This window comes from Stomoxys calcitrans, chromosome 3 (genome assembly GCF_963082655.1).
Source record: "Stomoxys calcitrans chromosome 3, idStoCalc2.1, whole genome shotgun sequence".
In the NCBI taxonomy this organism is placed as follows: domain Eukaryota; kingdom Metazoa; phylum Arthropoda; class Insecta; order Diptera; family Muscidae; genus Stomoxys; species Stomoxys calcitrans.
Genome location: NC_081554.1, coordinates 19,366,968 through 19,379,964, shown reverse-complemented (window position 1 = coordinate 19,379,964; position 12,997 = coordinate 19,366,968). Strand labels below are relative to the sequence as shown.

The window sequence follows — 12,997 nt, the reverse complement described above, 5'->3', positions numbered from 1 at the left end:
AGTGGCCGTCGGACCGGTAATTAGCAATATTCAACAAATATTTAAAATTTGTTTTGCCATTGTCCACATTTGGGAGTATTAAAGCAAACATCAGCGTTCCAAAACGCATGATGATGGTCAAACAGCAAGCAGTGTATGGATGTGCCATGTAAACATTTTAAACTTCCGCTTTGGGGAGGGGAATAGTTGACAGCAATTCTTTGGAAAAAAACTGGGCATAATACAAACGGCAGATTTTTGAATTAATCGACCAACTGACTGAGTGACTGACTTACTTTTTGTGATTCCATCGTGACTTTATGTTTTATTTGTTTACATTGTTGTTGTCGCTTATTATTCTATTATTAGTTTGTATTGTTATTCATAAAGGGGTTACCTCTGTTTGTATGCATATGAATTATCATGTATATACATATCTATGTATAAAAGGAGGACATATCAAGCGAAACCGATTTACTTGGTTAGCAGGAGGTCCATTAGATTTATGTTTGGAATGTTTATAGGCAAAATAAAATTCGATATCAAATAATATATTGCCATTACAAGAAAAATAATAACCTTCTTCAGGGGAAAATTAGTATTCGATGTTCTAAATTTTGAGTGAGAATCACACTTAAAACGCAGCTTTATGTATTGTATAACATAAAGCTGAATGAAAAACAATGCGGCAGTAGTCGATGGTTTGCCGCCTGAGCTTTCGACCTTGGAACCAAACAATCTGTATTGGCAGCCTATGTAAATCTGATGACAAACGTGTTCGTAGAGACACAAATGATGTAGACAACTAAATTATTGTCGCTAGGAATTGCTAGAAAAAATCATAGATTTCGTGGTAGTAGAGAGAAAATAGACCACCTTTGCATACCGACTTGGCTTCAAATTTTTTGGTAGAGACAAAGATGATGCAGACAACAAAATTGTTGTGAACATAGCTTTAATCGTAAGGATTTGTTGCAGAAAATTTCCCCATTCGACCTCCAAAACATAGAATCTGTCAAGAGCACTAAAGTAAGAAAAATTACTACAAATGCAGTCGCAGGTACACAGATGAAGCCGATAGTAAAATTTGTGTTAAAACATTTGAAATCGTAGGGATATTATTAGAAGAACTTGTTGAAAATGGATAATTGTTTAACGGACACAATTAATGGGGAAAATTCTAATTTTGTTTGGTAAATGACAGAACGCAGCTGAAATTGTTTCAATTGAACATTGACTTCCCTAAGAAGAAAATGCATCTCTCCATTGGCAAATATAACAAGTAAAGCGTGCTAAGTTCGGCTGGACCGAACCTTGGAAACCCACCACTATGGATTCTGCTAATAAATGGGAGCATATCTAATTATAGACCGAATTGGACCGACACAGAACAGGACAGAACACTATATGCAAAATTTCAGCCAAATCGGAAAAAATCGCGGCTTGTATGGGTTGAAGAAATCAAATCTGGAGATCGGTGTATATGGGAGCTATATCATGTTCCCAACCGATTTGAACCGTACTTGGCGCAGTTGTTGGGAGTCGTAATAGAACACCATGGACAACATTTCAGCCAAATCGGATAAAAACTACGGCTTCCAGGGGCTAAAGATGTCAAATCGGGTGATCGTTTTACCGTACTTGGCACAGTTGTAGGAAGTCAAAATAGAACAATATGTGCAAAATTTCAGCCAAATCGGACAAAAATTGCGGCTTCCAGGGGCTTTGGAAATCAAATCGAAAGATCGGTTTATAAGAGAGGTATATCAGGTTATAGACCGATTTAGACCGTAATTGGCTCCGTTGTTGGGAGTCATAACAGAATACTATATGCAAAATTTCAGCCAAATCGGACAAAAGTTGTGCCTTCCATGGGCTCAAGAAAATCAAATCGGGTGATCGATTTATATGGTAGTTATATCAGATTCTAGAACGATTAGGAACGTACTTAGCACAGTTGTTGGAAGTGAAAACAGAACACTATGTGCAAAATTTCAGCCAAATCGAACAACAATTGCGGCTTCCAAGGGCTAAAAAATCAAATCGGGAGATCGGTTTATATGGGAGCTGTATCAGATTCTCGACCGATTTTGAACGTACTTAGCACAGTTGTTGGAAGTCGTAACACAACACTATGTGCCAAATCGGACAAAAATTGTGGCTTCCAAGTGCTCAAGAAGTCAAATCGTGAGATCGGTTTATATGGGAACTATATCCAAATCTGAACCGATATGGTCCCCAACGACCTACATAAATATAAAGTATCTGTGCAAAATTTCAAGCGTCTAGCTCTACGCGCTCGGAACCGATATGGCCCCCAACGACCTACATCAATAAAAAAGTATCAGTGCAAAATTTCAAGCGTCTAGCTATACGCGTTCGACCGTTATCATGATTTCGACAGACGGACGGACGGACATGGCTAGTTGGAATCAGAATTTCGAGACGATCAAGAATATATCTACTTTATGGGGTCCTAGTTCAATATTTCGAAAGACTAGATAAGTATAACCTCATCCTATGGTGGTGGGTATAAAAACGTAAACTCTTAGGTCAGTTATGTTTTACATAACGTTTTCCAATATTTCGATTTTTTTTGCAAAATATTTATTAGTGTTTTGTTATCGTTATTTTAGCATGACCCGGTTTATGCATTTCACCCATGTATTCATTATATATAACACATTTGTTTATAATTCCGAAATATGATGGGAAGTCATCTCTCAAACAAGTCATAAAAATACAAACAAAAAATTCATTTTTTTTCTTTTTCATTTGGAAACACAAAACGAATGTCGTTTTAAGTATTCATAAAAAAAAAACGACAAAACATGGAATTCTATAGATCGCGCGAGTAAGGTATATAAATTTAAACAAACACATGTGTTTTAAGGTACACTAGGGTGTGTAGAGTAAACGTTTCTGTAAAAATAAAACTTTGAAAAATGTATACCAAAAATTTGACAAAATTCCAACAGAAACAGAACAAACGAATCATGCAAAGATATTTGTCAAAAATTTTTATAGAATTAAAATTTTGACAAAATTTCTATGGAAATACAATTTTAACAAAATTTTCTATAGATATAAAATTTCAACAAAATTTTCCACAGAAATAAAATTTTGAAAAAATTATCGTTAGAAATAAGATTTTGACAAAAATTTCATAGAAATAAAATTTTGAAAAAATTTTTATAGATATAAAATTTTGTATAAAAATAAAATTTTTACAAAATTTTCCGGTGTAATAAAATATTGACAAAATGTTTAAAGAAGTAAAATTTGGAAAAAATTTTCTACAGTAATAAAATGTCAAAATTTTCTATGAAATAAAGAAAAAATTCTATGAAGTTGGGTCGTAGATGGCTAAGAGGTCTGCAGCAATCAAGAAAAGGTTAATCGTATTGCTGATCAGTTTGAGAGATTTCACATGACTACCACAGCCATGTTAGTCCAATGGAACACAGGGTCAACTCTACAGTTAGAATATTAGAAGAGGAAGTTTCATCGAATGCGGAATCTCTTACTCAGACATCTGTTGGTGAAATCAAATTATTTATTTCCTATCTCAAGAACTCGAAGGGCCCTGGAATTGATGGGATTAACAATATTCTTATAATGAATCTGCCTGATTCAGCGCTAGAATTTCTAGCAAGTCTTTAATTTCTGCATTTCAAGATCTTATTTTCCAAAGTTTCAAACTGGCTAAAGTTATCCCGATACAGAAAAAGGGTAAATATGGACGGCTGCCATGCAACTATTGACCAATCAGTCTTTTAAGCTCATTGAGAAATTTGTTTGAAAAGATTATCTTTCACAGGCTTCAATAAATTCTAGAGGAGAATAATTTGATTAATGACTGTTAGTACGAATTTAGGACCGGTCATTCCACCACTCATCAGATAAAAAGGGTGGTCAACATGATAAGGACCAATTTTGACAAAATTTTCTATAGAAATAAAATTTGGACAAAATTTTCTATAGAAATAAAATTTTAACAAAATTTTCTATATAAATAAAATTTTGACAAAATAAAATTTTGACAAAATAAAATTTTGACAAAATTTTCTAAGAAATAAAATTTTGACAACATTTTCTATAGAAATAAAATTTTCTATAGAAATAAAATTTTGACAAAATTTTCTATAGAAATAAAATTTTGACAAAATTTTCTATAGAAATAAAATGTTGACAAAATTTTCTATAGAAATAAAATTTTGACAACATTTTCTATAGAAATAAAATTTTGACAAAATTTTCTATAGAAATAAAATTTTGACAAAATTTTCTATAGAAATAAAATTTTGACAAAATTTTCTATAGAAATAAAATTTTGACAACATTTTCTATAGAAATAAAATTTTGACAAAATTTTCTATAGAAATAAAATTTTGACAACATTTTCTATAGAAATAAAATTTTGACAAAATTTTCTATAGAAATAAAATTTTGACAAAATTTTCTATAGAAATAAATTTTTGACAAAATTTTCTATAGAAATAAAATTTTTACAAAATTTTCTATAGAAATAAAATTTTGTTGAAAGCATTAGAAATAAGATGCTTCTATCTTAAAAAAATTTGGATAGAATTTTTTATAAAAAAAAAACTCACTAAAAAATTTTACACTATCGATTTTTAAAAAATTGATTTATAATTAAAATTTTTTATTTTTTTATAATCAACCAATAAATTTTATGTATTTTACCCAATTTATGTTAATCCCTGGAGTTTCACAATACACACATGTTTCCTAATAGAGAGGTGTTCTATGGCCTCATAAATTCTGATCCAATTCTTAATACATCAACAAGTTGCCATGCACGTAGCAATAACACAAAGGAATTTCCTTGTTTTATAGCCATCATGTATTGATGTCAATACACTATGTTGTATTGGAAACTTTAAAAATAGTTCAAAATAGGAATGTAATGGTGAATGTTTTAGAGAGTAGGAAAGAGCATTCGTATCAAAGGGAAATGTCGCCAAGCCTGTCATGTTCTACCTGTATAGCTATAAATTTTAGATTTTAATCCAAAATTTATAGCAAAATGTGTAGGAGAATAAGAGGTGTAAAATGTTTTAGAACAAAGAAAATAAAACATTTCCATACATTTGTAGATTGTGTTTTACTTTTGGTACGGAAGAGAGAAAATTATTGTCTACGACTTTTAAGCAAAATATAAAATATTTAACCACAGGCGAGCCTTAAATTTATAAGCGTAAATCTTCACCGAACTTTTAATTACAGTGTGTAAGAAACAAAATGTTTATAGCCTAAATTCCACATAATTCTGCATGAGTTAATAAGCCAAGTCTTATGGCGCTAAGACCAATTTAAGTGCTACGCCATGAATCTGGGTATATCAATTTTATCATTCCATTTACAGAAGAAGTATCTGCAGCAAGACGAATTGAAGTTTCCCAAGAAAAACTAATTCAGCCAGGCTCTGTAGAAATTTTCCTGTGGAAATACTTATTCAGCTAGGCTGAAATTGTAGTTTTCCCCTTGGAAAAACTAATTCAGCCAGACTGAATTGAAGTTTTCCTATGGAAGAATTAATTCAGCCAGGCTAAATTGAGGTTTTCCTATGGAAAAACTAATTCAGCAAGGCTAAATTGAATTTTTCAGCTGGGAAAAATAATTCGGCGAGGCTGAATTGAAGTTTTACAATAGGAAAACTAATTCAGCCTTGCTGAATTGAAGTTTTCCTTTGGAAAAACTAATTCAGCTTGGGTGAATTGAAGTTTTCCTATGGAAAAACTAATTCAGTCAGGCTGAATTGGATTTTTCCTATGGAAAAACTAATTCAGCCAGGCTGAATTTAATTTTCCCTTTGGAAAAACTAATTCAGCCAGGCTAAATTGAATTTTTCCTATTGAAAAACTAATTCAGACAGGCGGAATTGAATTTTTCCTATGGAAAAACTAATTCAGCAAAGCTGAATTGAATTTTTCCTATGAAAAAACTAATTCAGCCAAGCCGAATTTTATGAATTGAAGTTCTTTTATGGAAAAACTAATTCAGCCAGGCTGAATTGAATTTTTCGTATGAAACAACTAATTCAGCCAGGCTGAATTGAATTTTTGCTATGGAAAGACTAATTCAGCCAGGCTGAATTGAAGTATTTTGTTATGGAAAACCTAATTCAGACAGGCTGAATTGTAGTTTTCTTGCGGAAAAACTAATTCAGCCTTGCTGAATTGAAAATTTCCTACGGAAAAACTTATTCAGCCTGGCTGAATTTAAGTTTTCTAATAGTAAACCTTATTCAGCAAGGCTGAATTGAAGTTTTTATAGAAAACCCCTAAATCGGTAAGACTAAATTAAGGATTTCCTTTAAGAAAACTCAATCAATCAAGCTGACTTAAATTTTTGTTAAGGAGAACCTTATTCAGCTGTACTGCATTATAATCTTCATATGGCAACCCTTGTCCAGTAAGCTTATTTGTGGGTAACCCTTATTTATCTGTTTTAATAAACACTTTTTTCCCTGCATTTATCATTTTCCCTGAAAATTTTTGCAAAAACTTCCATTTCTACGAAAAAAAACATCTTTCATTTCCGGTGAAAAACAAAATGTTATTTGTTTATTTCCTTATCAAACCCTTTAAAGAGGTCAATAATCTTGGGAGTTGCTGCAGCAGAGTAGTCATGTGTAGTAAACAAAGTTAAAAAAAAAACTATGTTTTTGTGCTTTTCTTCCCATCCCCATCCATAAATTATGTACTCGTGTATGGAGCAAGCAATAAGAGACAGACAGACCGACAGACAGCAGCATTGATAAAGGCCACACGCAAAATGATGACAAATACCGAATGTAACGAAGAGTGGGCAGTGTAAGGAAGGTGTGCTGTGCTGTGTTGTTTGTTTGGTTGGTTGGTGGACACGGACACAATCGGCAAATGCAACCAGCCATGCACAAACTACTCGTCGTTTGATTCTTGTTGCTGTTGTGTTTGTAGTCTTTGCAAAATGCACGCATAACACCAACAACATAGAGTGCCCATCCTATAACACCCCCCTGATATGAAAATGAAGTTGAAAACCAAGCTGGTGTAAGTAATAATGACACACCCTTTTTCGGAAATAAAAAAAGATTTCCCACATACAAACATTTTGTAACTTTGGATGAGCTGGTGACATACTATTTTTTATGTGTTAATATTAAAAACTTTTGAAATACTTCTTGAAATAGAAATTATGAAAAAAATCCTATCCCAAATGGCGATATTGGGAATTTATGACCTGAGTGCTTGAAGAACTTCTTCGGCAAGAGCTGCCGCCTCAGGATACAACACACTGCTACAACAACAAGAACTTTATCTAAAGTGGCGGTATTGATAGTTTGTGGTTTACTGTCAAGTAGCTCCCGACCCGGTAGAAGGGATGATAGGGCTACAATCCCTCTTGACGACATGACATGGTTGTTGTTCAACCTTCAATTTATTGACCAACACGAGAGTCATAGGGGGATAAGACGGTTCATTCGTTGCTTAGCTTGGCTCCGAGCTGAATTTTAAGTATCACAATTTACAAATTAGAAATCTCATCAAAAGCGCCAAGGGTCTAGCGGTTTGCTCTAGAACCCTACAAAATTTCTACATTAATGACAAAGAATTTTAATGTACCGGGAGTGAGGTACAAGAACAGGGTCCATAACCTGTCTCTGGGCACTCTTTTAGTTCTCTAGGTTAGGTTGAAAAGAGGGTGCGGATATTAATCCGCCCCATGTCACTATGGACATACACCTATGTTTGCAGGATTTTACTACAACTCTCTACGGAACCACCCCGTCCTTCTAGGAATCCTAGGAGACTTCCTAGAGGCACGTTCGTAAGATCACCTACAAAGATCACATACAAACCACCTCCCCAAAAAGGAAAGCCAGTGTCACTCTTACAAAAATCATTGTGCGAGATTCCCACGCGCAACGTCATGCAGCCTATACGAACCGAATTGACCCGATAGAGTCCTTCATATGCAAGGGCTGCCAGGAAAAGTATTCGAGCAAAGCTGTATCGTATGGACGGTTTTCTTTCTCACAAGGTTAGTCGCTTAAGGCTCTACCCCTGACGGGTCCCAACCACGTTAAAATATGCCATGGGATGATATTTGTTGCTTTTGACAAGCCAAGCCAAGCTTTATGAGGACTTAACCAAGACACTTTGTTTATGAGGACTTAACCAAGACACAATTATATGTGGTGGTATCATAGAAGCCATTAAAAATATCTTGAGGATAGGCAACAACTGCCCAGAGCGGTAGAGCAATAATTTCAGACCTTCAAAAGACAGCCTCCAGGTTGGACAGTGCTACCGAGTAAATTATGTTATTGGGGACCAGCAGCAGCCACCCAAATCATCATTTTGTGGACAAGTAACCACCGCGCATGGACGTCAGCTGGGATCTTCATGGTCTATAGCGAGAATTTCAAAAATTGCATCCTGCTTCCGAATCAGGCGTGTTCTGGTACTTTAGGTGTCAAGATGGGAAGACCCCGTGGCCCTTGTTGTAGCCACATATTTGTATGCAGTGGTAGCCAACCTTGGCCAGATTCTTTGGGTCAGCTGATTCGTTCGGGGCATAGAATTGATAGCTGGAGAAACTGACAAGGTACATCTTCAAAATGTCAAAATCTAGCCCTTTCCTCTCGTTTTCACATCCTTTAAGTTTTTTCTTAAAATACGGAATTGTTTGGGAAAAATTTAGCAGCCCATAAATCTTATGATGTCATTTTCTTAATTTATTTTCATTTACTTTTTATTTTCATAAGATTATTAACTATCACAAATTTTTAAAAATTTGTATCACAATAAAGTATTTACTGATCACATCAAAGATTCAAACACTTACCAACACTGCACTCTCTCGAACCACCTGCGATACAGTTTCGCGTAATTGAGCCGCCATGCCCGGCTTGTTTAAAGCTCGGGTAAACTTTCGTTCTGTCATAGCTTCACTTTAAGGACGATGATGACGAAGACAACACACACTGCACTTAAAAAATTCCAAGGTAGGGGGAAATGTATACCTTTTCGGGCATCTACTACTTTTTTCTGCCTCTGTTTTGTGATGCTTTAGTATTCAAAGAATATTTTTGCAACTATTTTTAGATTCTTATTCTTTTTGTTTTTATTTTTGTGCGCAAATATGAAAACCATTCATAAACAAGGGAGGGTTAGAATGTGGAGAGCGGCAACAGCAGTAACAACAAAAATATTGAATTGATGTTCCCCAACTCCCAATTGGTTGTTGCAAACAACACAAACAAGTTTGTTTATGTGTCTGAGCCCGTCCTCGGTTGTTTGAAAAGAATGCTGTTGGAGATGATGACGTGATGAGTAATCCTTGTTGTCTGTTTCTTTATGCGCTGTTGTTGTAGACTTCGATTAGATATTAGTATATATTTTTTTAATACATACAATTTTTATGTATAAATTTTATTTTATTTTTCATTTATATTTTTTGAGCTTTTTAGCTTGTCATCTGCTGCCCAATAAAAAAACCAAGGGATTCTAAGCGGCTTTCTTGATACACACACCTGCACACACGTTAAAAGATGTTATACACACAACACCTTATAAAGGCTTTGCATTTGCAAAAACTCACTCAAAAATTTCAGAATTTCCATCTGCTAGCAAACAATTTAATACAAACAAAGCACAGCATCACATTGCAAAAACAGCAGTATAAACTTTGCCACCATAGAATAACACTCAAGCACTTTTTTCATTTAAAAGCAAATACAATATTTTATTTTTTCATTCATATTTAATATAATCTCGCACACACACATATATCTATAAATATTTTATTATTTGTAGAAATCGTTTGCGTCTTTACAAATTACATTCAAACGCACGTGTGTTATTTAATTATTTATTTTTTTTTTTTGTAATTATGACTCCCAATTTGTTTCAATTCCAATTTGACTTTGAGTCGGTAAGTTTTAATACTTTAAAATATTGAGAATGGGAGAATGGGACAGCAACACATGTTGTTTGTTTAAGAATTATATGAGAATGGAGGATTCGGCGATCGCAACGAAAGTGGGCAAGGAATTCGGCGATCGCAACGAAAGTGGGTGGGAGAATTGGAGGAGCGGGAGAGCGGACCCGGAGAGAGCTTTTCGAAACCGGGTATGTTCAGTGAAAGCCCATTCCCGAATTCCATATTCCATATTTCCAATATTCCATTCCATTATTCCATTATTACATTCCAACTGTCATCAGACAAAACAAACATCAACCAAGAACAAAATAATAACAACTAACAACCAACTAACACTAATTCTAAGTCCTGGCCAGGTGAAAGCCCAACAATTAGCATTCAAGTTGAGATTTTAGATTTTGAAAGATTCCAGAATACAACATACATTCCATACATCATGAATTTAACAAAGCAAAGAAATCAAGAAATCGGTGCCAATGCCAAACTCTTAATGTGCCCATTGCGCGGCGTTTGGTTTGGAAGTGGCACCACCGTGAAGTCATACATGCCAGTTCGAATAATGACCACAAGACCACAATAAGACCAGCTCATCAACAAATGCCGCAATGCTTCGTCACCCATGATGGCAGGGTGGCAGGATCCTATGAGCCATGATACCTATGAGGCATCATACCCATATGTGCAACACTCGCAACAACAACAACAGCATCTGGAGCAGCAGCAGATGGCGAAATTCTCAACCAGTTTGGCTGCTGAACTGAAATTTGACTACGTTCTCCACACTCCTGTCAAGTATCGCAAATAAACAAATAAACCAATTTCCCAAAATAAAAAAAAAAATAAAAAATTTCTCCTATGACAACCAGCAGTTATGCTAATTGGGGTCCGAATTGGTCTGTAAACTGATATAGCTTCCATATGAATCTCTCGATTTGACTATGCTATGCGGTCCATCAACTGAAATAGCTCCCATATGAGCCTATTTCTATATTTGAGCCCTCAATCGTAGGGGGGTGTTATTCTTGGATCCCAATACACATGTCAATGCAACATTGGCCATTTATGGAGGTCATATCGACAAGGAAGGTGGGTTGAGTAAAATAAAAATTATAATAAAAAAAAGGATTTTATATAAGAAATAAGGTAGCTCACAAAAAAACCTAACAATGTATTGGGTTAGTAAGAACTGCGGAATTGTTCTCTGTAATGACTCGTGTGTTACCAAAGTACCCCAAAAGTTGAACTAAAGTATTTATGGTCTTTTGGTGAATCTTTTCATGATCCACTCTATTTTTCAAACAAATATTTTTTTTGTATTTAAATTTTTTGTATAAATTTATGAAATGTAATTTTCTATTTTTTCAGGTCCGTTCCGAGGATGGTCCATTGTTTTTGGACATGAAGGTGGACCTCAATCTGATGCAGCAACGTGTCATACGGGTCCAAACCGAAGAGGCTCATGAGATATCGCGTTTGGTACGCCAATACATAACCATTGGCTCAAATTAGTCAACGTGACAAAAGGGATGTTGTCAATTAATTACTTACTTAATTAATTAATTATCTGTAATTCTTAAATTAATTAAAACAAAAAAAAAATACAACTACACATCTTTAAGAAAAAATTTAATTTTAAAAAAAAATATAAAAATATACAAAAATATAAAAATATAAAAACATGTTTGCTTTAATTATTTACAATACTTGGCTCTCAGCTGTTATTATTTTGTTTTTTGAAAATTTCATAAAAATTATTATTCTTGTCAAAATAAATTTAATAAAAAAAGAAACAATATCAGTAAAAAATTATTTTAAGGACATATTTTCTTAAAAATTTAAAGCACATTTTTTTCTTTAACAAATCGTTTTGACATTCTTAATTAATAATAGGCATTTCCGTGTGTCAAAATCACGAGAGCGGCCGAACGAATAAAATACCCGCTTGAAATTTTGCATAGATACTTATTGATCTCGGTCCCTGCAGATTGCAAAAGGGGCACATCGGTTCAGTTTTGCATCTAGTTCCCATATAATGTGGTCCTGCGATTTTACTTTTTCAGCTCTTAGAAGTCGTATTCTTTTCAATGCTTGTTTAGAGGCTACATTTTTTGCCTGATTTGGCAGAAATTTGGAACGTAGAGTACACTTATGCACTTCAACTAAGTTCATTTGTGGAAATATCTAGCAGAATCCTTGGTGGTGGGTTACCAAGATTCGTCCCGACCATACAAAGCACGTTTTAAACTGTTTCAGTTTATTTGCACATCAACTAGTCAAGGCGTTAGATCATATTTTGGCTATAGTACTTCACAACTACACTAGTAAGAGAATTAAATACCACTCAATACTTTCTTTTATTCTACAGAATAAACTTCAGTATTTGCGTGGACAGTTTACTCGGGAGCTTGCCAAAGCCAGAGAATCTCAAAATGCAGTAAATCCAGATGATGTATATGTCCCATGTACCTACTGGTTCAAGGAGTTAGATTTCTTGCTTGACTATGTAAAAGTAAGAAAAGAAAAGTCCAACTTCAATTCATTGGTAAGTTTTTTCTTTGTGTTCCATTGACAACTTTTGTATAAAATAAATACTCATTTGCAGCAACAACACTATTCACAGTTTGAGGAGGACACTTATGAATCATCGCAAGCTCATGAAAGCGATGTATCTGCAGAAGAACCAATTAAAAAAGTCAAACGAAGACATCATACGCCGGTAGCAAGCTGCAGCATGAAAAACGAAGAGGTTGTAGTGGAACCAGAAGTCAATGTCCTGCCACATGTATTCAGTGTCAATAAGACTTCTTCGAATGAAAAGGATGAAGCTTTTTGTAATTTTATCAAATCGGAACTACAAACTATTACTAATGAAAATGTAAGGGATGAATTGGTAGAGACTATCACGTTAGCGCTATTCGAAGCCAAGAAGAAACAACGCATGTATGCCCACGCAGCGGAGCAATATTATTGATTTCAGTCCAATTTTAGAGTTATACTTCCGTAATATTATTTTATATCAGTTGATTTGAAGTGAGTTTAGTAAATGTGAGTTGTGCTAATTTAA

At 34.3% G+C, this 12,997-nt stretch overlaps 2 protein-coding genes across 7 annotated transcripts in view; one reads left to right on the top strand and one right to left on the bottom strand.

The window, feature by feature from the left end:
* Positions 1-9,163, bottom strand: part of LOC106081712 (dedicator of cytokinesis protein 9) — a 93,756-nt gene extending 84,593 nt beyond the window's left edge. For all 6 annotated transcript variants that reach the window (XM_013243873.2, XM_013243876.2, XM_013243874.2 and 3 more), the window contains exon 1: positions 8,836-9,163. In XM_013243873.2, the coding sequence (XP_013099327.1) occupies positions 8,836-8,934 (99 nt within the window). In that variant the 5' untranslated portion in view covers positions 8,935-9,163. The remainder of the gene's footprint in view (positions 1-8,835) is intronic.
* Positions 9,164-11,611: 2,448 nt separating this feature from the next.
* Positions 11,612-12,997, top strand: LOC131996005 (uncharacterized). Its single transcript, XM_059365410.1, has 3 exons — positions 11,612-11,650; positions 12,119-12,475; positions 12,536-12,997. Exons 1-3 carry the CDS (start codon positions 11,612-11,614, stop codon positions 12,902-12,904), a joined length of 765 nt encoding a protein of 254 aa, XP_059221393.1. The 3' UTR covers positions 12,905-12,997.

What these genes read in the sequence shown, in the direction of transcription:
- LOC131996005 (XM_059365410.1), top strand. Translation starts at nt 11,612, where the DNA reads ATGTTTGCTTTAATTATTTACAATACTTGGCTCTCAGCT. An exon ending in ACAATACTTGGCTCTCAGCT is followed by an intron (nt 11,651 to 12,118) that starts GTTATTATTTTG and finishes GGAAATATCTAG; the next exon opens with CAGAATCCTTGGTGGTGGGT. An exon ending in AGTCCAACTTCAATTCATTG is followed by an intron (nt 12,476 to 12,535) that starts GTAAGTTTTTTC and finishes ACTCATTTGCAG; the next exon opens with CAACAACACTATTCACAGTT.